This window comes from Pygocentrus nattereri, chromosome 17 (genome assembly GCF_015220715.1).
Source record: "Pygocentrus nattereri isolate fPygNat1 chromosome 17, fPygNat1.pri, whole genome shotgun sequence".
NCBI classification, from domain to species: domain Eukaryota; kingdom Metazoa; phylum Chordata; class Actinopteri; order Characiformes; family Serrasalmidae; genus Pygocentrus; species Pygocentrus nattereri.
Window position 1 is genome coordinate 34,065,997 of NC_051227.1, and position 26,423 is coordinate 34,092,419.

General features: G+C 39.5%; 2 protein-coding genes across 7 annotated transcripts in view; both read right to left on the reverse strand.

The window, feature by feature from the left end:
- LOC108425785 (GTPase IMAP family member 4) lies at positions 1 to 5,871 on the reverse strand. Its single transcript, XM_017694740.2, has 2 exons — positions 5,767 to 5,871; positions 1 to 1,472 (listed from the first exon to the last, which is right to left on the reverse strand). Exons 1-2 carry the CDS (start codon positions 5,792 to 5,794, stop codon positions 913 to 915), a joined length of 588 nt encoding a protein of 195 aa, XP_017550229.1. The 5' UTR covers positions 5,795 to 5,871; the 3' UTR covers positions 1 to 912.
- Positions 5,872 to 9,200: 3,329 nt separating this feature from the next.
- The window catches only part of usp2a (ubiquitin specific peptidase 2a), a 32,275-nt gene continuing 15,052 nt past the window's right edge, over positions 9,201 to 26,423 (reverse strand). For 4 of the 6 annotated variants that reach the window (XM_017694776.2, XM_017694774.2, XM_017694775.2 and 1 more), the window contains 11 exons: positions 20,748 to 20,798; positions 19,815 to 19,938; positions 19,592 to 19,703; positions 19,006 to 19,116; positions 18,723 to 18,787; positions 17,199 to 17,302; positions 17,009 to 17,089; positions 16,778 to 16,856; positions 13,949 to 14,056; positions 13,698 to 13,818; positions 9,201 to 10,388 (listed from right to left, as the gene is read on the reverse strand). In XM_017694776.2, the coding sequence (XP_017550265.1) occupies positions 10,313 to 10,388; positions 13,698 to 13,818; positions 13,949 to 14,056; positions 16,778 to 16,856; positions 17,009 to 17,089; positions 17,199 to 17,302; positions 18,723 to 18,787; positions 19,006 to 19,116; positions 19,592 to 19,703; positions 19,815 to 19,938; positions 20,748 to 20,798 (1,032 nt within the window). In that variant the 3' untranslated portion in view covers positions 9,201 to 10,312. The remainder of the gene's footprint in view (positions 10,389 to 13,697; positions 13,819 to 13,948; positions 14,057 to 16,777; positions 16,857 to 17,008; positions 17,090 to 17,198; positions 17,303 to 18,722; positions 18,788 to 19,005; positions 19,117 to 19,591; positions 19,704 to 19,814; positions 19,939 to 20,747; positions 20,799 to 26,423) is intronic. The other 2 variants (XM_017694777.2, XM_017694779.2) reach the window with 1 other exon arrangement.

Here is a 26,423-nt window from a genome sequence, read left to right on the forward strand (position 1 = left end):
AGAAGACATCAGCTTTATTTACCACAGGACGCCACAGCAGCGATTTTCCAAAATAGCATTAATTTCTATTGTACAGAAAACCAGCTTAATTAAGCTAGAGTTCCTAATATGGCCATATTTTTCAACTCTAACTTTAATTTATGATAAGATGTCTTTAGTATCACGTGTTAATGTTTGCAGTCGAATGGACTAAATCTTTATGAGAAGGAAAAAAAGAACAAATCTGTCCAATCAAAACAGGCAGGTTTGACGTTCTTTCAGCAGACTGACAGTCTTTTGTGCTTTCGGCTTCTTCCCAAGTGGATAAATATGACTTTTTCATGTGCACTGAAACATTATTCAAGGAGCACCCAGTCAAAACCGGAGGAAGTGTCTTCTGAGGATGTAGGTGAATTATGTAGTACTATTATCATGTCTTCATCAGTGTAATGTTGATTTTGCATTTGAGACCTAAACGTCAATCTAGAGCTTCATTTTGAGTCTGAGCATGTGACGCCAAGACGTAGAGATGAGTGACCTGGTCAGAACAACTCCCACAGCACAAAACCTTCGACTTTTAAATGATTACTTCAGGCTTTACAAGGCGACTCTGAGCAGTGAATGTAGACCATATTTTAGTGTTTTTCCCACATTCAGTCCTGTTTTAACAAAAAAAAACTTACATACTCTGGTATCATGATATATTTGGAAAATATTGATATATTCCATTTAAATAAAAAGTACACATTTTGTTTCTTACAAATATTTTATACCTCATAATAATGCTAAAATAAATTTTAAAAAAAACACACACAAACGGTGCAAATCACATGCAAATAAAGAATAAATGAGAAAATGATCGAGTCCAAACAACACTTCCCTCTGTTAATAATAAATGTGCTTCTTATGTTGATCCCTCTCATTTTCACCACTTCAGCACATTTGCTTCACAGTCTGAATCAGCAGACTGACCTGGGAGTATTTGTCTGTTGCTTTATTGTTTATGACGTGGTATCTGTAGCCACACATCTTCAGGATCTTCTGGAGAGGTTTACCGCTTTTCTTAATGTGTTCTTCAATGGTTTTTCCTCTCAGCTCATCACCCCAAGTAAAGAGCACCATAGTATGCTTCCACACATCGTATCCCAGGATGCTTAGGTTTTCCTCCACAGCCTGACAGTCTCTGCTGCTGAACGCATCCACAGGGATGACCAGGAGGAAGACCCAATGACCAACAGAGCTCAACGTCTCACTGCGGAGGACTTCCTGCCTCACGTGCTTTGTGTTGGCTGAACTAAACGCACTCCAGCCGGGGGTGTCCACCACCGCCACTCTCGCTCCGTCCACCCAACAGTGTTTCTTCACACTCTGTCTGGTCTGCACTCCAGTCTCAAACTCCATCCTTCCAAGGATGGTATTCCCTGCAGATGTCTTCCCTGAATTCCTCCTGCCCAGTAGCACAAGGGCTAATAAAGAGACACTTTGGTTTTTGTCTGCAAGACGTAAAAGGGGGTTTATGAAAAAGGTGTAGTACTATTACAGGAATTTTCACAGGACTCCTATAATATTAAAATAAAATCGGAATATTTATCACCTAAGTTTACCACCAAATACTACCCAAGCATTATACATGATATGGCCAAAAGTAAGTGGACTCTCCTTATTAAGTTCAGGTATTTCAGCCACGCCCATTGCTAACAGGTGTTTAACATCAAGCACATACACTATATTGCCAAAAGTATTCGGTCGTCTGCCTTTACACGCATATGAACTTACCCTAACCCTAACCCTATGATGTCGGCCCACCGTTTGCAGCTATAACAGCTTAAACTCTTCTGGGAAGGCTTTCCACAAGGTTTAGGAGTGTGTTTATGGGAATTTCTGACCAGTCTTCCAGAAGCGCATTTGTGAGGTCAGACACTGATGTTGGATGAGAAGGCCTTGCTCGTAGTCTCCACTCTAATTCATCATAAAGGTTTTCTGTGGGGTTGAGATCAGGACTCTGGCCAGACGAATTCTTCCACACCAAAGTCACTCATCCATGTCTTTATAGACTTTGCTTTGTGCACTGGTGCACAGTCATGTTGGAACAAGAAGGGCTCATCCCTAAATTGTTCCCACACATTTGGGAACATGAAATTGTCCAAAAATCTCTTGGTCTGCTGAAGCATTAAGAGTTCCTTTAACTGGAACTAAGGGGCCGAGCCCAACTCCTGAAAAACAACATCGCACCATAATCCCCCTCCACCAAACTTTATGCTTGGCACAATGCAATCAGATAAGTACCGTTCTGCTGGAAACTGCCAAACCCAGACTTATTCATCGGATTGCCAGATGGGGAAGCTTTACACCACTGCATTTGACGCTTTGCACTGCGCTTGGTGATGAAAGGCTTGGATGCCGCTGCTCAGCCATGGAAACCCATTCCATGAAGATTGACTCTGCAGAAAGTTGATGACCTCTGCGCACTATGCGCCTCAGCATCCGCTGACCCTGTTCTGTCATTTTACATGGCTGGCCACTTCGTGGCTGAGTTGCTGTCGTTCCCAATCACTTCCACTTTGTTATAATACCACTGACAGTTGACTGTGGAATATTTAGTATCACGGTACTACACTGGACTTCACTGAGCTCCTGAGGGTGACCCATTCTTTCATGTTTGCAGAAGCAGTCTGCAGGCCTAGGTGCTTGGTTTTATACACCTGTGGTCATGAAAGTGATTGGAACACCAGAATTCACACAGGAATTCAGTGATTTGGATGGGTGAGTGAATACTTTTGGCAGTATAGTGTAACTATTCAATCTCCATAGACAAACACTGGCAGTTCAATGGTTTGCACTGAAGAGCTCATTCGAAACATCACACTGTCTGCTTTTTTCTGTCTCTCTCTTTGAAATGTTCCCTTTTCTTTTTTGAGGATGGACTTGTTTGGGGTGAGGGGTTATATGTATTAATGTTTTTTCATGTTAACATGTACTCACTGCTCATGAATGCATTTTGTAATGTCTTAGAACCCAAAAAAAATGGCACTGTCATAGGATGCCACTTTTGCCACAAATTACTGAGTACTGAAGCACATAGCATGTAAAAATCACTTGTTCTCTGTTGCGTCTCTCACTGCAGAGTTCCAATCTGCTTGTAAAAGCAACATCAGCAAAAGAAATGGCAATCTCGAGCTTCGTGAAATGGGTTTTCATGGCTGAGCAGCTGCGCACAAGCCTAAGATCACTAGGCACAATGCTATACAATGGCTGGAGTGGTGTAAATCTGAAAGTGCAGTGTGGGGCAGTCGTGGGCTGGAGGTTAGGGAAGGTCCCCAGCGCCGACAGTACCTGACTGAGGTGTCCTTGAGCAAGACACCTAATCCCCAACTGCTCCCTGGGCACCGTGGATAGGGCTGCCCACTGCTCTGGGCAAGTGTGCTCACTGCCCCCTAGTGTGTGTGTGCTCACTAGTGTGTATGTGGTGTTTCACTTCATGGATGGGTTAATGCGGAGGTGCCGAGGTGAAATTTCACCATTGTGGGACTATCAAGGGTCACTCAACTTAAATATCTTCTCTGGACCTATGAATCACACTTGACTATCTGCCGGTATGATGGATGAATCTGGGTTTAGTGGATGCCAGTATGCTACCTACCAGAACTAGATTAGTTCCAGTGAAGGGTAATGTTCATGCTACAGCACACAAAGACATTTTAGACAATTGTATGCTTCCAACAGTGACCCTTTCCTCTTCCTGCATGGCTGTGCCCCTGTGTGCAAACTGAAGACATAGTTTGTAAAGTTTGGTGTGGAGGAACTGGTCTGCACAGGGCCCTGACCTTATCCCCAATGAACAGCTTTGGAATGAATTGGAATTTTGATTGCACGCCAGTCCTTCTTGTACAACATCAGTGCTTGGCCTCATAAATGCTCTTGACTGAATGGACATAAGTTCTAACTCACACACTATAATTGCTTGTGGAAAACCTTCCCATTAGAGTGGTGACCTGAACCATATTAATGTCCATGTTTTTGGAATGAGACGTCCAGAAAGCTCATGTGGGTGTGATGGCCAGCTGTCCACATACTTTTGACCATGTAGTGTAGATCACAGGAATATTATACAGACTGAAAACTGTAGATTATTATAGATAGTAAACAATAATGCGCCACAGTCAGCACCTAAACATCATGAAAACCATTTTTTTCTGGCGTTTTGCTTGTAGAAACATCATATGCCATTAGAATAAATCACTGTAGTTGAAAGAAAACCTCGTATCTCCAAAATCCTAACTTTACAGGAGAAGGAACAAACCTGCATTACTTTTAATGTAAGTCAATGGAACCAGATATAGTCAAAAACTGAAAAACGACAAAAAACGAGACACAAGGTTTTCTTCTGACAACAGCGATATGCAGTGGATAAATGCAATAAAAAGGAACAAGAATTTCTTGATTTTAAAAAAGTAGTTTGTATCTTGTGAGCTGTAGAGGTGGACGAAGTACACAAATCATGTACTTGAGTTAAAGTAGAGATACCCGAGGTAAAATATTACTCCAGTGAAAGTAGAAGTCCTTACTCTAGACCTCAACTTGAGTAAAAGTACAAAAGTATTTGCCTTCAAATGTACTTAAGTATGAAAGTAAAAGTACTAAAAGAGTAATTATGGCTCTGATGTCCTGTTATCATTTTTGTAACAAGACTCTAAAATGGCTCTAAAATCACTTTTACAAACAAGCAAAGTTTCAGTTTAAGAGTACATAGTAAATTAGTTACAAGTTGAATAAAAACATGCTTTAAACTCAGGTTCTTAAGTACAGTAATGAATTACATTTACTTAGTTACTGTCCACCACTTGTGAGCTGTTAGAGGTATAATTAAAATCATCACATACTGTATTAGTATTATTTGCCTTCATTCTTATTCTGGTGTTTTAATGAGAAAATAAACACTTACTTACCAGATAAATAAACACAAAATCTTTTTTTTCTCAGGTGCCTTTTTACAAATCTTACAGGTATTGCTACAGTCTTTTCAGGAGGGGCTGGAGTCATCACTTCTTTTCTCAAGCAAGTACACTGCTAAAAAAGATGGTTCTTCCAGATATCCTTAGTAAAGTTAATGGTTCTACTTAGAACCATGAGTTCTATATAGAACAACTTCATGCTTAAATGGCTCTTTGCTTAGTGAAATGGTTCTTCAGATTGATGGAGCATGTGTTGTGTATGGTTCTATGGAGAACCTTTTTGAAAATGGTTCTAAATAGGCTCTAAATAGCACCCAAAAGAGTTCTTCTATTGGTATGTTGTCAAGCTTGTAACAATGGAAGAACCCTCATATTAACCATTCATGCTGTTTATACTAAGTTTATAAATGTAAGTATTTAGTATTTAAACTGAGAAGACAACTTTTAACAAATAAATTTGAGAGTTTTTTTTTTTTGATGGTGTGTGTTGCAGTGTTTAATGAGCAGTACTGGACCTGACCCAGTAACAGACGAGCATATTGTTGTATTTTACGCTAGTATGAATGTGGCTGGACGTTTTAACAAAAACAAATCAAATGTGTGTCTTCAAACTTCTGCATACGACTGTATTTACTAAGTGTTTTTCCACCCTGAAAACACTACACCACACACTAAAAGTCAATACATGCTTATTCTGCTCTGCCTAATTGAATGGAACTGTGTATCAGAATTAATTGAACTTCATAAAACAATAGTTTTTTTTTGTATTATTGACCTCCTGTGTTTGCCACACCTACTTATGCAGCGCAATGTAATAAGTATCCCTTAAACTTACCACATGCTGCTAAACTTTTAAGTTCCATTAGCTTGAGACCATCCAGAGCACTCTCTTCTTTTTGATTCTCAGTCTTCACTGCAGTTCCTTCATCCTATCTTTTACCTGTACCTAATCGCTGCACACCTACAGTTCCAAAGTTCACTTCTCAGTTCTGTGGAAGTTGTATAATTTCAGCGCAGTGTCCTTTAAATGTAAACATGTTTGAGAACTGGGGAGGAACTAGCTTGTTTAGTGAATGAATAAAACACTCAAATCAAATGTAATGTTTGTTTAAGTACAGGAGAAAAAGTTAAGATTGTTGAAATGTGCCTGGACCTCATTGAGGGGTGTCTTTTATGGGTGGGGAAGTTTAGGCCAGGTTATTTCTGTATTTACACCAGAGGTGGACAAAGTACACAAGTCATGTACTTGAGTCAAAGTAGAGATGCCTAAGGTCAAATAGTACTCCAGTAAAAGTAGAAGTCCTTACTCTAGACCTCAACTTGAGTAAAAGTACAAAATTATTTGCCTTCAAATGTACTTAAGTATGAAAGTAAAAGTACTAAAAGAGTAATTATGGCTCTGATGTCCTGTTATCATTTTCATAACAAGACTGGCTTCATGAACTCATTTCAGGTGAAAGTCCTCCAGCGTCTCTCTTGGTAAAGCAGTCTTTTAATATAACGTCATTAATTAGTGACGCTGACGTCTATTAAAATGATCATAAACACAAAACACTGGAGGTAAACAGTTTCCATCAGGGAGAACCGAGTGGCTCTGAAATCACTTTTACACACAAGCAAAGTTTCAGATTACTTTGTAAATTAGTTACAAGTTGAATAAAAACTGGCTTTAAACTCAGAATCACAAATAAGTTTTCCTTTACTGTGTTGATCTGTAGGCCTCTGTTCATAAACATAAACTAACAAACTAATTTATTATAAAATGAAAGTGTTTGTATAAATTCAGGAAAAAAGAAACACGCCAGTCTCGACTGCATATGTGTACATATTTCTATATTGTGGTCTATTTACACAAAGTTAGGTTAGTTCATCATTTATAGACGCATGTGCTCCCAAATTTTTACACTGCTGCACTGACATTGAACCGTGTGCTTGCACTGGGTCGGTATGACCAACAGGTCAAAACAAGCTCAGAACAAAGTGACCACTGTGCCCTGATTGGTGCTCTGGCTTTGCACTTCTTTTGTTTTGACATGTTACGTTTTTATACACACAGAAACCAAAAGGAATGACAGATTTCTCTAAATGTAGTGGAGTAAAAAGTCAGATATTAGACTTTGAAATGTAGTGGAGTGAAAGTAAAAAGTCGCCCCAAAATGGAAAAACTTAAGTAAAGTACAGATACACAAAAAACTACTTAAGTACAGTAACAAATTACTTTTACTTAGTTACTGTCCACCACTGATTTACATACTTCATATCTGCACTTGCTGCACATTGTTACCTATATGTTGGACTTGCATGCAGATAATGTTTTTGCCAAGCAAAAGCACTGATCGTGTCATATTCTGCCCACAAATGTGCTCTTTCATGGTAGCTGTTGCAAGACTGGACTTTACAGAACATTAATGAGAACTCACAACTCACAGAATACAGTATGTACATTTAAACGGATCTTTTGAAATGACTTTTATTTTGTATGTGTGTGGAAGTTGCTTATATTTCTATAAAGCAAGGTAACATTAGCATGAATGTCAAATTCCAATTCTTTGTGCCATTTTTCAAACTGCCTAATTCTGATTAGCTGTTAGCAGCATGGTCCAGCTCAGCAGTGTAGCATTTTAAAATCAGTGTTTTTAGCAGCTCTGAAAGTAGCAACATTCTGGTGTGAATAACTGACATATTTTACAGTGACTGAGTAATGCGCTACTATTTGTCTCAGGTTTGAATGAGATTTTTGTCAGTGCTGGGTAAAACTTGTCCATCCTGGCAAGAATAGCAACAAAAGAACACATTTGAAGGCAGAGCATAGATATGTCAGTCCCAGGATTAGGATGTAAATGAGAGTATGTATTTAGAGTACTGAAATTTAAGTATTTATATTCAGTCCAAATTCTATTTTATAAAGGCAATGTTCAGAACAGTTACCTTTTACATTTTAGGAGAATACTTTTAGAATACATACCAACTACATTCAAAAAATATCTTTAAAAGAAACATCATCTATGCTTGTTCTTTTTTTTAGCTATTTTACAATTTCAGCATATAAAAAACAGCTTTTTTACAGACACCAAAGTACATGCTTAAAGCCTGAGTAGACTGATAGATCAATGTAATGCTTAGGTATTGATCTCAGTGTTACTGAGCTCTGCTAAAGCCTGAGTAGACTGATAAATCAATAAAATGATTAGGCATTGATCTCTGTTACTGAGCTCTGCTAAAGCCTGAGTAGACTGATAAATCAATAAAATGATTAGGCATTGATCTCTGTTACTGAGCTCTGCTAAAGCCTGAGTAGACTGATAAATCAATAAAATGATTAGGCATTGATCTCTGTTACTGAGCTGTGCTAAAGCCTGAGTAGACTGATAAATCAATAAAATGATTAGGCATTGATCTCAGAGTTACTGAGCTCTGCTAAAGCCTGAGTAGACTGATAAATCAATGTGATGATTAGGCATTGATCACGGTGTTACTGAGCTGTGCTCAAGCCTGAGTAAACATAAATCAATGTCATGATCAGTTATTAATCTCAATTTTATCGATTTGTGCCTGTCCCCGGGGCCCGATGATTGCTGATAAAGGCAGTTAAGGTGAGTTTGTGTACTTGCTTGTGTGACTGTTAGTGTCTGTTTGAAGAGGATCATATTGTCAGTGACCTTTTTGGGAGGATTCAGCTGGAACTGACTAGTTTTATGATTCCAAGGATGAAAATGTCATAAAATGTCCAAAAGTAAAGAGTGGACAAAATTAGGTCAGATAAATTTGGTATTAAACTGTTGGAAGCTGCAACTGAAAAATGAATAACTTATATAAAAGGATTTTGACTGAAAATTTAATAAACAAAAGGCTGACTTCTGCACAGTGTTGTGTATCAAAATATAACATATAACACACTATTTCTCTAATAGGGAACTGAGCTCATGTGTCTAATATATACAGTTGTATATAAGTATGTAAGTTTGGGTGCCCCTGGTCAAATGACGTTATGTCGATTATCTAAGTGAAAATAAGTTTACACCCTTCACACAACCTTCACATTTCTGTACATTTTAATGCACAATTACTGTTTATTTGCTGGGAAAAATCAGAATTTAAACAGAAATTGAACATTAAATTAGCAGAAAAAAGGTGAGACAAAATCAAGAGAAACGCAGCCTACCTCATCTGCATCTTTGACACGGAGTCACAGCCCATCTTAAATTATTGATCAAAAATTCTAAATCCTGGATTCTGAATTCTAAGCAGACAAAAAAAGGCAAAAGCTGGTTGTTTGTCTAAAATTTATTATTTTGCACATACTTCGTCTGCCACTGTTAAAAAGTGGCTCATCTCATTGTTTCACCTGTAAGCATAAATAGTATCCATTCTTTTCCTGTTAAATTAACTGAAAACAGTAACAGGTCATTTTCAGCACCACTGTATAGTACATTCTCTATATTGCATCATATATAAAAATATACAGATATAGTGTTTTGTTTTCTTCAAAACATTCTTCCCATGTTGTTCAATGGCATGAAATCAAGGATAAACCAATCCGCATAGTCAGGACTATTTCATTAATCATAGTCGTCTGAACAGGACTGTCCTTTCATTCACAGCATTTAGTATCAGAGATCAGTAGCAGCCACACTGAATAAAAACACGCCACAGCCACACGGGCATCCTTTTGACTTCGGCAGACCTTTCTACAGACTTTTTGCCCCTTTCCAGCCCTCGGGAAGTACGAGACCGATCACGAGAGACTGACAGGTGAAAAGAATCACAAAAACAACAAAGTGTGGGAGGTGAAGAGCTTAGTGTGGGAACGGAAGGGCAAGAGTGGCCTCAAAGTTGTAATCCTGTTGTTCTTCTGATGCCCCAGCAGGGGGAACCTCTTACCAGTTCTATTCCCAGAGGGTCAGAGATACAAATGAAAACGACAAGGGGAAAAAAATCTTTATAAACAACTTAAAACAAGTCTTTATACTGAGGCGATCTTGAACAAGAAGAAGGCGCAGGTGGGACAATATCTGTTGCAGTGCATAGCAATAGACTTCTGAGACAGAGCCAAGAGGGGTTTATTGCCTGACAGTGTCTCCCCAGGAGCTGCCCTCAGACGTTTACCCACACACACGCACATACACACACACACACACGTGCACGCACTCATACGTAGAGGCATCAGGACACACCTTCTGCTCCCCCAATGAAAATGAACTGGACACAGAAGAAGACAGTACAACACTTGATGACATTACATGTATTTCTCCTAGGTGTCCAGCAGAGGGCGACAGTCTCTTTATCTGTCTGTCAGGAGAAGAACTGCTGTGAGGGAGTGTGTGATGGAGCCCTAGGGGCCTGGGGTCCTTCCCTCTCCTTCGCTTGTAGCCCACATGCCCTCACAGGCCAGATCGCTCATAAAACAGCACATATGCATCGCTGCTTCGCACCTGACTGGAGGACATTGGCGTTACTCTGCAGGAGAAACAGAATCATGCTGTATGAGACACTGTACACACTCACATCTTTTATCCTGTGTCTTTGACACTTAAGAACTTTCTGTAATTATTTGTATATATAATTTAGGGCCCAGACAGCATTTTACAGGCTCTGAATACTTGTTGGTATTTCTGAAATCAAAATCAGTCTTAAAAACACTTAAACTTTCATGCAGCTTTAGTTGCTTGAAACCTACATGAAACTAAGTTGCATAAGGTATCCTGCAACTTACTAGGACGGTTTCTCAACTTCACAAAACAACTTCATTGCTTTTATTTATTCTATCACATTTATTTGTGTCTGCTTCACTGTTTTATAATGAAAAGCAGCAGTGAGAATTGAGTTCAGTCATAGTAGAGAGTGAAGCCGACGATTGAGAGGCTTTTGGAAGCCTGTTTGAACAAGTGGAGGACCACCCTGGAAGTGGCGGCAGATGCAGTGTCCCCCTCCTGCACTGTAGGAACTCACCCAAACAAACAGATCTGATGTTCTGAGCTTCCGGTTTTAGCATCACTCTTACCAGAGAATAGTTGTACTTCTCTAACTATCACTATATTTACATATTTCAGATGATTCATCAACCTTGTCATGCCTACACTTTATACCAACCGCTTATTTGTGACCAGTGTGTCTGAACTAAACCTGCTATATTTATTTTGTTACATTTTCCATATAGTGACAAACACTATCCTTTTAAACACTGCTCAAGGCCTTTGCTGGTGAAATGTGGTTTGTTTTGTAGTTTAGGATCGCAAAAAACAAAGCTTCTTAATACGAAATACTGAAACAAACAATAACATCATTACCATCAATACTCTATTCTAACTAATAGGATTAGCCATAATATAGTTTATATCTATTACTTCTTATGTTCTTTACGCTTTTTTATTTTGTTTTTATATGTAGAGCACTTTGGATTGCCTATGTCTCTGTGCTATATAAATAACCTCACAATGCTTTCATTTATATTTAATCACAACTTAAAGGAAACTGATTAATGTAGTAGTAGTAGTGGTTCAGGCAATGTAGAAGTAAGTATTTACTACTTTACTGACGAGGACAGATGATACTTTGAAAAGGACAACAATGCTCCCATTGAAACAATAGTTTTTTTTTTAAGTGGCCTGAAAAATCTGAATACTGCAGTAATCATTTGTTATGTTGAAATGTATTGCTCCATTTAGTATTCTATTATAAAGCCACAAAAACAAATGCTAAACTCTAATACATTTAATCAACAAACGCCTATGAACAGAGCATACTGTTAAAATATGTAATATGTTAAAAATAAATGCACTTCACTCATTTCCATGTGGCTGCTGAAGATAAAAATGAAAAGGTACTTGAGGAATCACACGTGATGGAACGCTTTAAATTACTGGACCATAAGAAAGATGCTCAGTGCAAAATTTGTGATAAGAGCTTAGTACATATAGAGATATTTATCCGATTGCTGCTTAGTGGGCCACACGGTGGTGCTGCTTCCTAGGTCTGATGGGTAGGCTAGCCATTCAGTTCTATTAACACATCATACACATTTATATATTGCCACCTACTGAGTACTGGATATAGTTTGAACAGTACTTGAATGAACATACTGTACTTACAATTATGATTAATAATGAAGCAAGAATTTGGGTATTAGTCAAAATTTAGTCAGTATTTGTCTGAAGTATTTGTATCATTATTATTGTAGCACTGTAGCTAGGAAGCAGAGCCAAACTGCATGTTTTTATGGTTTTCTAAGTGAAAAAATCCTCTACAGGGAACACATTACTGCACATTTTAATGCACAATTACTGTTTACTTGCTGTATTTAATGTGTTTATTTTTTTCCCCCAATCATTTCCAAAATTTGTAAGAAAATGCCATATTTACATTTGTTTCCTGTAGATGACGTGTTAACTTTAACAATACATGCAATCTGACTGGCAGCATTCAAACTTTTGCGTATGATTATGACAACATTTACATCTGGTCATTTCATGCATCTTTAAAATCAGGATTATGTCTGGTCAAGCAACATAAACGTGCAAGGGTAAAAGTACCCAAGACACATTTAAAACGGATACAAATGTGATTGTTTAAACCACGTTGAACCACATGTTACAGCAGTGTAAATGCCACCGTCTCTCCAAGTACAACCGAACCTCCTCCCCATACAGCACATTGCAGGGCATGTGATCTGTGTCTACAAGGCAGATAATCATGGAGGACGCACACATGGTTCTCCTAGGTTTTAAGAAATGCATGGCGGCATGCAAAACTGCAAATTTTAGAACAGCAATCATCCTTAGCTTAGCACAGGAAGAGGCTTAATGGGTAAACAATTGGTAATTGGTTGCTGTGTAATGAATTTGCATAGTCTGTCCCACATGGCAATCTTATTTCAGTCTGACTACCAAGTGCAAATGCATGTGACTTAAATCTTATCAGGATACAAAACTCATACAAATCACATGAAGTGACCAGGTGTTATCAGAGTCTTAATATTATCTATAAAAACAGACAGAAGCACAGACTAAATCCTTGAAGATAGCCTGCTTTTACAGACAACAGTGTGTAATATGGTGTCAGAAAGCACATAAGTAAGTCAATTTGAGATTAATTAACCTAGAATGGTTGGAGGCAAATGTGCGATGATTAAGGGATGCAGTTTGATAACGACATTAGCTTTGAAGTAGATTTATTTAACTAAAATGTCCTAATCAACTGTATTTGGGTTAGAAAGGTTTACTAAATTGTATAAATCTGATATTTTGTTAAACTATTTCCTTAAAGTCAGCTGCAAAAATCTTGTGAACCAGCACTGAGAACAGTTCCACAGAAAAATAAGATGCATGTTGAAGCTTCAGCAGTTTTAAGGACAGCGTTCACAGAGAGAGCGAGTGGGAGGAGAGAGGTTAGAAAGCACAAATGAGATAGGGGGTGGTTCAGCAAGGGAGAGAGAAAAGAAAACAATGATGGCTGAGAGGAGTTGGCAACATGCAGCACAAAAGCTTCATAAGGAGCCTTTCTTGAAGCATAAGCTGTGTTGAGGTACACAAGCATTTGTGAGGACTAAACCCTTGTATGAAGGTTGGGAACATGGACAAGAGTGGACAGTAGTAGACAGTAGCAGTGTTAGAACAGGGGTCATTATTTGCAAAGTGCCAGAGCAGCTGAAAGTTTTCACTTCAACCAAGCAGGAGTGAAAACCTGCAGCCACACCAGCCCTTTGTGAATAGGAACATCAGTGGGAATCTGAAGAGAAGCTTGAGTAAGAGTTGAATGTGTAAAGGGTACCTGGAGTCATTATACGTGTACCATTCTCCGGTGGCAGGACTGCAGCAGTATGCTGTGTAATGTCCCCCCATGGTAGTGCCTGAATGATTGGACACTGCATACAGATTATAGACTGCACTACCTACAGATAACAAGAGCAGACAGAAAGACACCAGAACAAAATGTTATGCTTAAAAACACTGAAACAGAAACAGAGAATGACTGTGCTATCTGTTTATCTATTGGTGAGTCTAACACGCAACAGTACTTACTGCTTCTGTCTGAGGCAAACTCCCTGAGGTCCAGGTCCTTCATAGGGAAGTTGACAAAGGTGGACAGCTTGCTGGATCTGACTCGAGCTTCTGAGAACCGCTTCAGATCTGAATGTCTGAATCAAGGAAAGACATAGTCCTACCAAAACACAGCAGCCACTAACAAACATAAGAACATAAAAACAAACATAATACACACCTAATATTCCTGGGAAACTGATGAGGAAAACACTAAAGGGTCTATATCACAGATTTCTTTTTAGATAAAAAAGTTTTATGTAGTATACAAAAATTATTAAAGTTTCAGAACGTACTATTTACTTCTCAGTCCTCTGTGGAAACTGAACTGCAAATACAGCCCATTTAGAATTCACTCTTTTGTTCATATCAAAAAATCTACGCTTTTACATATATACAACTATTCACCTTACCCCTCAGTTTAGCACTGCCCATTCATGCAGGAGTTAAAATCAGTATTCAAGCCCAGATGTCTTTTGAATGAAGTGCAAAGCAGGGCAGCCTATCAGAACAGAGATCATTTATATATATATATGTATGTATATATATATATATATATATATATATATATATATATATATATAAAAACACTGCCTCCAAGTAGTATTCAACCATTGTGAACAAGAGTAGCATTTATTAACAGATGCCTAAACATTACAGACAAACAATGTAAGTTGCTCAGTTACATTATAATACATTTTAAACATAAAATTAGGATCAATTATTATTCAGCCCCTAGGTTTAATATTTTGTGGAATAACCCTTGTTTTCAATTACAGCTATTAATCATTTTTTATAAGACCTGATCAGGCCAGCACAGGTCTCTGGAGTAATCTTGGCCCATTGCAGATCTTCTCCAAGTTGTCTAGGTTCTTTGGGCCACTGCAACACCTTGATCTTTTCCCTTTTAAACCAGGCCTTGGTTTTCTTAGCCATGTGCTTGGGGTCGTTATCCTGTTGGAAGATGGAATGACGACCCATCTTAAGATCCTTGATGGAGGAGCGGAGGTTTTTGGCCAAAATCTCCAGGTAGGCTGTGCTATGCATCTTCCTGTGGATGCAGACCAGATGGCCAGGCACCTTGGCTGAGAAGCAGCCCCATAGCATGATACTGCCACTGCCATGCTTGACTGTAGGGATGGTATTCTTGGGGTCATAAGCAGTGCCATCCTCTTGCCAATCGCCCTGGATATGGTTGGCACCAAAGACATTGATCTTGGTCTCATCAGACCAGAGAACCTTGAACCAATCCGCCTCAGAGTCATCCAAGTGATCATGGATAAACTTTAGACGGGCCTTGACATGACGCTTTGAAAGTAAAGGTACCTTACAGGCTCACCTGGAACGGAAATCATTGCGGTGGAGTACATTACTCATGGTACTGAAACCAATGTCCCCACCGCCATGAGAACTTCCCAGAGCTCCCTCCTTGTTGTCCTTGGGTCAGCCTTGACCGTTCGGACAAACCTGGACTTGGCACGGGAAGAAACTTTGAAAGGCTTTCCAGGCTGTGGAAGGTTAACAGTAGTTCCATAAGCCTTCCACTTCCGAATGATACTCCCAACCGTGGAGACAGGTAGGCCCAACTCCTTGGAAAGGGTTTTGTACCCCTTGCCAGCCTTGTGACCCTCCACGATTTTGTCTCTGATGGCCTTGAAATGCTTGATGTCTTTCTCATGTTGACTATGTATGAGTGCTGTTCACTTGATTGGGGAGGGGCTTTTATAGTCAGAAAAGGTGGGAAAAAACAGATAAGTAATCCAAGCATGTGAAGCTCATTGTTCTTAATACCTCAATTACTTCTGGTAACTCTCTGGTAACTTTGCAAAAATGAATAAACAGAGGAATAACATTTTTTTGCTGCAGTGCATTTCACATGTCCAGGCCCATCTACAGTCCAAATTTAATAATGTTACTCCAAATGTGTAAACCTGCTAAATCTGCAGGGGGTTGAATAGTACTTGGAGGCACTGTATGCATATATATGCATGTGTGTATACACACACACACACACACACACATCTTACTTCAATCAAAGAAATCAGAGTATGTGTTTACGTGAGTTTATATATATATATATATATATATATATATATATATATATATATATACATACACACACACACACACACACACTCATGTAAACACATACTCTGATTTCTTTGAGTGAAGTAAGATCTAGACATCTGATAAAGAGACCTGGATTTTAAGCCAGTGATTAGATTTCTCAGTGCATGTACATTCTTGTTCGAATTTCTTTTGGGGTTTTTCAGCCAGCGAAAACAGACTGTGGTACCAGAATAAGTAAGCAGCGTTTAACACAGCACCTGCAAGGTGGCAACAAAACATGTGGAATGACGCTGAAACCAATCACCTGCCTCACAAAATGAAGAATTTAAATATTCTTCGTCCTCTGGATGATGTATGTTCATATTTTGGGTAAAGTAGCACAATGTTTTTTAACATTAACAATGTTATATCACGTCTTCCTCTGCCAGTTTGTCTGGTTGCAAAGCATCTGAAAACTGCCTGACTCATGTAGACCGGGAGTTTTCCCATTATCTGATTACCCAATTACCCGATTTTCTGTAGTTATTGAATGTAGTCATGGCCTAAAATTATTTGGTATAAATCTTAGTATCTGAATCTAGTATTAACTTAAATCCATAAGTAAGACCTTGTTTCCTTCTCTTATTACCATATTTGAGATTAGAGGCTTTTTTCCAAGACCAACAATATATCTATAGGGTTTACAGTCTGTGTTCATGTAAAAAACACAAACCAACAAAAAAAACAAAACGAAAAGGATACGTAGCACTAGGATTTTGGGGAATCTCTGAATTGTGAACTTCTTAGTACATCTTCTTCTGGCTTTACATCTGTAACATGTCTGAAAGAGAAAGAGACACACAAGCCCTTTAGCAAACCCAACACTATTTGCCCAACAAATATGGGCTTTTTGAAAGTGCTTTATCCAGAAAAGTAGTTGTTAAATTATCAGTGGCAGCAGGGCAGGATGTGACAAAACACACAAAGTCTCACCGGTTTCTCATCTCCATCCAGCACATCTTCTTTAGTGAAAAGCCGCATGCAGTCCATCAGACTGACCTCTCCGTAGCCCTTCTGAGCGGAATACACACTGTTAAACACTGCTCACTTCCTCTCAATGTACCTTATGCATTACAGAGGACATCACAGAGCAAGTGTGTGTGGTTTACTGAGCAGAACTGACCTTGGCGATTGGTAAGGAAAGATCCCAGAATGGATCAAACACAGTGGAACAGTAGCCACATTCAGTGCATGTCAAAGAGCTCTTCAGCTGCCCTACAAACAAGTCTGAACACATAAGATAGAAACATTAAGCACAGTATAATCACGGAAAAAGATTCCTATATTGAATTATAATAATATGTATTTATTTATTTGTTTATATTATATGGCACCAATTCAATACCACGTACTAATACTGGATAAATATAAGTAGAATGAGTCAATATGAGTTAGGAGGGGAAAAAGAATGAATCCTACACTTACAAAGGAAAATGTACAGCCTTTATGAACAGAAAATGCTCAAACAGCCTGAGCTGTACAGATATACACTGATGAGCCAAAGCATTATGACCACTCTCAGATGAAGCGAATAATATTGATTTTGTCATAACAACTGCACGTGTTAGGGTCTGGGTTCTCATATTTTTGTTGAATGTGGGAAAAATGGGTAGGTGTGAAGACCATTAGAGGACTTTGACAAGAACCAAGTCGTTATGGCCAGACGACTGGGTCAGAACATCTCTGAAAGGGCAAGGCTTGTGGGGTGCTCCCGGTCAACAGCAGTGCCCAAGAACCAGTGACAAGATACTGAGTGTCCAAGGCATGTGAGTGTTGGAACTGGAACTTGGAGCAATGAAAGATGGTTGTCTGGTCTAATGAGTCCTGACTTCTTTTTCATCATGTGGATAGCGGGTACATGTGTGCTGTTTACCAGGTGAGGTGATGGCACCAGAATGTGACGCTCTGGACAATTCTGCTGGAAAAATTCTGGGTCCAGGCATGCATGGTAACACCTATTTGACACCTGCTACCTACCAAAACATTATTGTGGACCAGGTACACCCCTCCATGTCAATGCTATTCCCTGATAGCAATGGCTGAACTCAGCAGGAATGCATCCTGCCACACAGCACACATTGTTCACCAATGGATTGAGAAACATGACAAAGAGTTCCAGGTGTTGCCCTGGCCTCCGAATTCCCCACATCTCAATCCGATCAAGCACAGTGGGATTTGCTGGAACAACAAGTCCATTTGCAACTTGCAACTTACATTATGCAAGAGCTGATGCCAACATGCTGGTGCCAGATACCTCGAGAGATCTTGTAGGGTGCACACCTTGGCAAGTCAGAGCTGTTTTGGCAGCATGTGGAGGACCAACAAAATAGGCAAGTGGTTATACTGTTTTGGCTCATTGGTATGCGCGTATAGATCTATATGGCAGAGAACAGATGACTGGAACTGATTCAAAAATCACAGAGAAAGCTGAATAGATTTAAAATGAAGTTGTAATAGATATGCACAATAAAACTCATTTCCAGAATGCCTTGTATTTTCTAAAGTGGAAACCTACACTTTGTTATTACTGTATATATAACAGTAAACAAAATAACAAGGCACACATTGCATTGGTTTACAATACACTGATTCTTGATGCCAATCACATTTCAATGTCTGGAGGGACATTCTCAGTGTATATACATACCTACAATTTTACTGTCCTCCCTTTCCAAGTACTTGCTCCACATCTTCTTCCCTTTCTCCTCATCACTGTGGGAAATAAAATGGACTGACAGTCAGTGGAACTTGCATGTGCACTGCCACTCATGGTCACACACATCCTCTGCTACAAATATAAATTTTTCTTTTGGAACACAAAGCGCACAAGCTGCTGGTTCAAGCAAGCTGCCCTCTGGCCCACACTTCAGTAAACACATGCCTGGCTCAGCTCCAGGCACTCAGCAAGTAAAATAAAAACACAAACTTACGGCAAATGGTCAAAGTCCTCTGTGGTTGCCCGTGGTCGGACTGTAACCCTGTTCACCTCGTTGTGCAGGCCGTCGAGCAGGAAGCGCAGAAACTCCTGAGCGTCCTGTTGGCTGAACAACACAGAGAATATCTCTCAGCACTAGCCATGGCTACAGCAGGGAACCAGGCTGAGTAACAAACTGCCCACCAATAATCCTGTGGACAGCTGATGATGAAGTACAGTTTGCTAACGAGGATCAGAAACGGTACAGTGAATGAAAACAAAAACAAAATATATTATTTTCTGACAGAACAAAATTGAGAACAGGACTTGTTGGGTAACCAAATGTGGTTAACTGGTTAATAATGTTCCACACCCTGTTCTCCAGTTGGTTAGAATATAAAAGAACAAGCAAGAACCATTCTTTTAATGTAGCGAGAAAAAAAAGCTTTAAAGCAGACACTGTTGCAGTTATTCGCCAAACATTTAATTGAAACAGTTTCATTTTAAAACAGTTTTCACTCTGGAAGCTGGAAGTCCTTTAAAAAATATTGTTTTTGGTTTTCATTTTCATTTTTCGTAGCTGAGACTGTGCCAAAGCTTACTTGTAGCCCACAAATCTTGGGGCATATCGCTGGATCTGGGTTTTGAACTCAGAAGGGCTGACCGCTTCACTGCCGGACGACGTCCACATTGTCTGAATGAGCTTGGCAAATTCTGAGATCAAAGAGACAAGAAGAATGCTTTGAACAGGCTTGAGTTCTAACAAGGGGAGTTACTGAAAAAATGAGAAAGCCCAAAAACATTGCTCAGGGCAAGCGTCCTCACCCTCCATGAGTGCAGTATTTGTACGATTGTTGTTGTTGAGGTCTCGGCGGTGGGAATTGTGCAGACAGTAGTCTCGCAGGCTGTGTGTGTTGCTAAGACACTGAAGGATGGAGTTCATAAAACACTGTAAAAAGAGACAAAGTGAAAAGGTTCAAAAACTACCATACATACTGGCATAAAAAGCAACAGAGAAGGCTAAAGCTCCCTCCACTGCTCTTCACAGCTCAGTTCAGTAAGAGCTGAAGGAGCGGCAAGAGCACCAGCTCGGACCAGTTTGCCATGTAATGTGTAATGATTTATTTTTGGAGCACTCGATTACTGTTGCCTGGCAAAAGCCTCCTAACTGAATGTTCAGTGCAAAGAGATAGCATGACAAATAATCTCATCAAGTGGAAAGACCAAGAGGAATGTGAAAGTGATATCAAAACACTTCTTCTGTGAGCTGTAGGATTTGTCGCGACCACAAGACGAGAGACCTGACAGAATAAACAGATTCTATTTCGAGCATGTCAGACACACTCTGTATTCGGTAAACAGTGGATGACAAGAATAAACTGGAAAGAGAAGAATTTTGTTTGCTAATGTACGCCACTGAGATGCTTCCATACTACTGAGAATCCCATTTTGAAAGAACAGATTTGGATGTCATCTCCGTTGCAACAGAAACTCCTATCTCTGTTTTTGTCACTGAGCTGATTTTTTGAACATTGTGTCAATATTTAATGATGAATAGACCAATAGAAATGGTCCAAAATTACTTGGAACAACTCACTTCTCCATTAACTTCTAATAAAAGTTAAGAAGGTTTTTTCCTTCTCCTGTAAAATGATCTTTTTGGAGATAGAAGGTTTTTGTTCTGACAGCAGCAATATTTCTACACTGGTTTATGAGTGAGATGTCATTGTGGAAAAGATGGACCAGTAGTGTACTCACTGTATTTCCCAAATTCTTCAGACCCACCAGGCCTTGGGCACTCTTGGAGTTCTATAAAAACATAATAAGACAAACCATTGGTTAATTACCAACAGCACAGTTTTCCCGTACACAAAAATAAACATGGCTGTTTTCAACATACAGGCTGTTTACAGCTTGCATTAACCTGCATTTTTGGTGATTAGGTCACACTGGGGTTCCACCAAGTATAAACACACCCAGGATATATTGACATTGGACTGATATTCAATCACTCACTTCAGAGGCGCTCAGAGGTAAACAGAACACGTTTTCAACATCCACAAACAACAAAGTAAGTGGAAAAAGCTGAGCAGCAGGTGAGAAGGTAAACACAGAAATGAAAGATGGAGAAAAAGGCTGGAGTTATCCACTACCCAAATGCCTTCTTGCACTCTGGCAAAACCCCCCAAAAAATAGATGTACGTGTCAATGTCCTTTTTACATGGAGAATTTAATAAAAAAAGTCAAATTAAAGTCTGACCAAAGTATATCTAGGTATGATCTGGTCATGAATTACATGTTAACCCCTTAACAGTCCAGGTTTATTTCATACAAAGCTTTATTATTCAGTAACTAATTGAGATTTTCTTAGGTTAAGGATGTGTATAACAAAACTTTGGCTTGTCAAGGTGTACACAGGTTCATTGGTGTTCATTGTAATTATATTTGTGTTTTACAAAAATACCACATTTCCTTCAACCACTTAAACCTTTATGTAGGTCTTTATGTAGGCCCACGTTTTAGTTCCTCACTCTCTTGATTACTTAACTCACATATTAGTTTCATGGTAGTTACTGAATAATTCTGAACTATACAATAAGTAATAAGAGCAATAAGCCTAGGGATTAAAAAGCTAACCCATACTGCACCTAGAACTGCTTAGGCTGAAGCTAGACATTAATGGAGCAGACTGGCTCGACACCTGACACTGTGTTGTTTTTCTGGAGCACTGAAGCACAGGAGAGGAAATGTGATCTACCCAGAGCTGCAACTCAATCAAACAGCAGGGTGACTGTGACGTTGGTCAGTAGGCTTCACCTGGACACTGAGTGGCTACACAACTGAACAGAGAGAATCTGCAACTGGAACTGAAATCTTATAGTTTTCACCACAAGTCCAGTGAACAAGTGGGAACAAGCATTTCATTGTTACCATGACAGCGTCTACCATCTGTGCATTTCTCAACAACACTAGAAAAAATAACAGCTTAATTAACTGGGGATTATCAAAATCCTCATTTTGGCAAATTTCCACGGAAATATTAAGAGCCTCTACACACAGATGTATACCACAGCTTTTGTGTTTTGGCACTTGACGTTCCATTGAACAGCTGTGTAAGGGACTGACAGTGTCCCACTCTGATAATGCTGCTATTGGAAACCTGCCTGTTATGTCCTGCCATTTCAAGAGCGGCCACTTCGACTCAGTTTGTCGTACTCTGCTGAGTAATATCACCAAGGCCAAAAATAGCACCCTCTTACACAGGCTGTCTGCCCATTGGTTGATCTGTTGTACCAGCGGCAACACTGATCCCATATCAGCAGCTGGCTGGAGGGAGCCATCCTGACTGCTTCCTCAGCTGAGCAACTCTATTTTTACAGCCACTGACTGAAGGAGCAAAGGGACATAAACTATGTTCCACAAATGGACCGTACAGGCTCTAAAGGCAACTACTTTACTGTACTCTACTGTAGCTGTTGCAATCACGCCATTACCTCTCATAGAGATTCTGTACAGTGGAACATTTGTCTCTTTAATTGTTTTGAAAACACTGATCAAAATTTTAAGATTAAGTCCATATTTAGGTAATCATTCTGACTCTTAAAATTGTCACTGAAACCGAGAACACTGCCACATCCAGTAGGACTTCTGACATTAAGCAGAGCTTATCCCTGACACTTTTAGTTCATCCAGCTTTAGATGACTGCAATAACATTTGAGATTTGAGCGAGTTTTCAAGGAGTATCCAGATGGTGCGTAAGAGGTTAATGCTGCCTGCTTGGGGCATTTCTCAATGCCCAGTGTGAAAAGCCGGAGTAACCCTGCAGCTAATCACTCGGTATTAGCTAATCAACTTGTCACAAGTTTGCTCCTATTGCAAAAGGCCATGACGCCTCGATTCAGATGGGCTTAATATAAGACTACATCAAACGACCCAATTAGTAGGAATCAGAATAAGCTTCTTCAGAATGGTCTAAGGACCAGTAAGAGAGGGACAAAGTGAAGAGATACCAGACATTACAAATTAGTCACTAGAGATGCTCCTGGAGTAATCACAGTCAGTTTAAGACCACCCTATTCAGGGCAGTCAGCTTTGCCAGTCACAATCACTGTTAAAAGAGCTTCATGATAACTTATTAGCATCTTCTGTCATCAGAAGAGATGGGACCAATTGCAGAAGACTGCCTCAGGGGCAAGGCCTAAATGAGTTTGTCAAATGAATTGTACATCTCAGTCGCAAAAAGACATCAATTCACCCTCTTGTCCTTGTTCATTGCTCTCTCTTTCTGTCTGACTGTTGACAAGGATGGAAGTGGGTCATGGTGCACTGCTGTCCCTAATACAGAGAGGTGAGGGAGACTAATCCTGCTTTTATAACTGGTTCCCTCAGTGCACACTGTGGACCACAGCTTCAGATCAAAAGATAAGATTAAGTGCTGCATCATACAGGTCTTCACAGCTTCATTCACTGTCCTGTATTAGGAATACAGCTGTACAACAACGGAAGATTATTATGTGACATCACACTAACAGTATACCATTAATGTTATTAACTGTGTTCCAAACCATTTTCAAGCACAGAATTTACCATTACGTAAATATTAGAGAAACATTAGAGGAATGCATCGAGACGAAGGGAATGAAACTGAATGAACAGGGATTTCACTGGTATCTTCAGCTGTTTTAAGATGATATTAATGTGAGACTTGTGATCTTGCCAGTAGAACATGCTGTCAAACTACAGATTTGGGGAGTGTACACTCAAAGCTGTGGAATATCAGTTATTATTTATCTCGTATTTTATGCCAAGATCAAGATCTTCACAGCAAATCAATGATAATGGAATTCATTTATCACTGACAGGGCTGGGAAAAAGTCAGAGACCACCCTTCATTTGTTTAATTTCCAGTCAAATGGCCATTAAGTACAAGTTATTCACTTTTTCGGGAGATATTTCTGAATGGATTATATAAGATGTATAAGATAATTAAGGGCAAAGTAAAATTAATATAAGTGAATAAATGAGAACTGTGGAAATATGTGAAAAAACTGGAATTTTCTGTGATTTACTTAGCACTTCACTAAGTGCTATCATCCATCGGAACAGTTTTTATCTTTGAAAGAGAGAAAATAAAGAAAAAAAAGCTCCACTTACAGGTCATCCTATCCATTACTGGACTGCTGTATCTGATCCATTCATACCAATGCACTAACACACACACACACACCACCACTACCACCACCACCACGTTCGTGTCACTGCAGTGCTGAAAATGTTCAACCACCCAAATAATACCAGCTCTGTGATGGTCCTGTTTGGTTCCTGACTATTAAATCACAGAACAAAAGGCAGTTAACAAAGTATGCAAAGTATAACAGATAAACTAGCCTGTAAGCGTTGAACTACAAAGTGATGATAAAACGGACTGTGAGTGTAGAAACAAAGAGGTGTTTTAATGAAGCTGCTGGTCTATTTATGTTTTCTGCCTTTTCTTCTGACTGTACATGATTGGAAATTAAATCAATCAAAGCTTGGTGCCTGATGTCTGCATTGTACTGTATTTCACATTTGTTACATACAGCAAAATAAAACTAAAATGTACATGACCACTCACTACCATACATCAGAGGATGGACAGGGTTAACCAGCGTGACTGTGGAAAGCTGACAGAATCAGTACACTGCTCCCTGAGGGAGAGAGAGTGACCCTTACTTCCTCTGGGAATGTGGGTAAATGGCACTTTCTGAGATTTGATCTGAGGCTCACCTCCGCTTGATAGCACTGGTTTTTACCAGCACACTGCCACTTCAACACCTAATAATGATATTTCTAAGTGCTTCTTAATCCCTTTGCTCTTGAAATGTAGAGTCACTGCCTCCATTCTAAACTGCTGATTTACTAGAAGTCTGATTCCTGTGGTGAGTATCAAAGGAGCACACTTCCACCTCGCTCCGTCATCTCTACCGTGAGCTGGCAGAATATCGGACAGTGCTGGAGAACACTGCGTACTGTCCTTCCTCCTTCAGCCAGCAGATCGTAAACAAACTGGCCAGCGTGCTCCTTACACTCACTTATTACCTCACTCCACCAGCACACCAAGGGGCCAGGAGAGAGGGTCACTGGAGGTTAGGAGAGAGAGAGGAGGCAGGAGTGAAATTCACAAGGACAGAGCTATTGAACTATTTTTTACAGCAGTATTTATCTCATTTAACTAACAAAGAATGCTGTGTATCAGGATGCTATTCACTATGCATTCTTCATCCTTGAATGATGTAAATTTAGATTACCATCTGCATATTCTTATACTACAGCTCACTTTTTCACTGATGTCAATAGAATTAGCAAATAATTACCAACTGAGCTAGCTTCTAATGCTACTTAGTAATTTGTAATGACAACTATATTCTGCATAGACAGCACATAAAACTGTTAATATCCAGTGGTATGCATTCGTTTGGATGGAAACCAATATATTTGCAAACTGGTGCGTTGGCACCCTGAAGAAAGCTCTTCTGGATAAGGTTATCCGTTACTGTCTGTTGGATAGCAGATCTCCTGTACTGGAGTTTCGTATCATTTGCATGTACTTAGCCAGATTGAAAGGTGATGTTATAATCGTTCGAAGTGCTGTGTGAAGTGTGTGTGTAGTTAATTAGTTGGAGATGTTGAAAGAACAATAATTCCCCTAATACTGGCACTTATTTAAATTACTACAATATTCGATAGTACCAGGTATTGGCCCATGTCTGTACTATGACCTATGAGCATTCTTAACTTAATGAAAACAATCCTAGTACATTCGCAGTGGTTTTACTAGCTTCTCTGATTGCTTAATTATCCAAAAACACTTCAGGATTTGGCTTCAACACTGTAAACTTCTCAAAACCACCTTCTCTGCTGCAATCAAAGTGTTCAAAACATATTTTCAGGCATTTTATTAACAAGGTTAAATATATCTCAGTCAGCCTACATCCCTGATCAACATCAACTGACTTTGGCATGACTTGTTGCTTTGTTTGCTGAAAGCCTTCCGAGAATTCCTGCAGCTCAGCGTCAAAGCACAGCAAACGCACAGGAACTGCTGTGCATTTGCTGGAACACAGAGAGCAGAAGAGAGATGCTTAACAATAAAGGAAGGACATGAGTGGAGGGGCCAGTGGCAGCCACCGCAGCATTAAAGAGAGGTCTAATGAGATTTCTGCTCATTACATAACACTGGACAGCTGCGCAGAACTCCCTCACATGTCATGAGTCACACAGCTCGCCATCTCTGATCTGCATATATTATTGCAGTGAACTCTCTGTCATTTCGTCAAGAGTGCTGGCTAGGAAGGCTTAAATGTGTTATTACGTGAACTCTGATGACCTCAACATCAGCAGGCCCTCAAACTCCCATTTTCAGTTACATTATAATTGCACTGTAAATCAAATCC

Coding starts and splice junctions, on each gene's coding strand:
- LOC108425785 (XM_017694740.2), bottom strand. CDS start 5,794: ATGGAACTTAAAAGTTTAGCAGCATGTG. Junction 1,473..5,766: donor TAAAAGTTTAGCAGCATGTG/GTAAGTTTAAGG, acceptor TACGTCTTGCAG/ACAAAAACCAAAGTGTCTCT.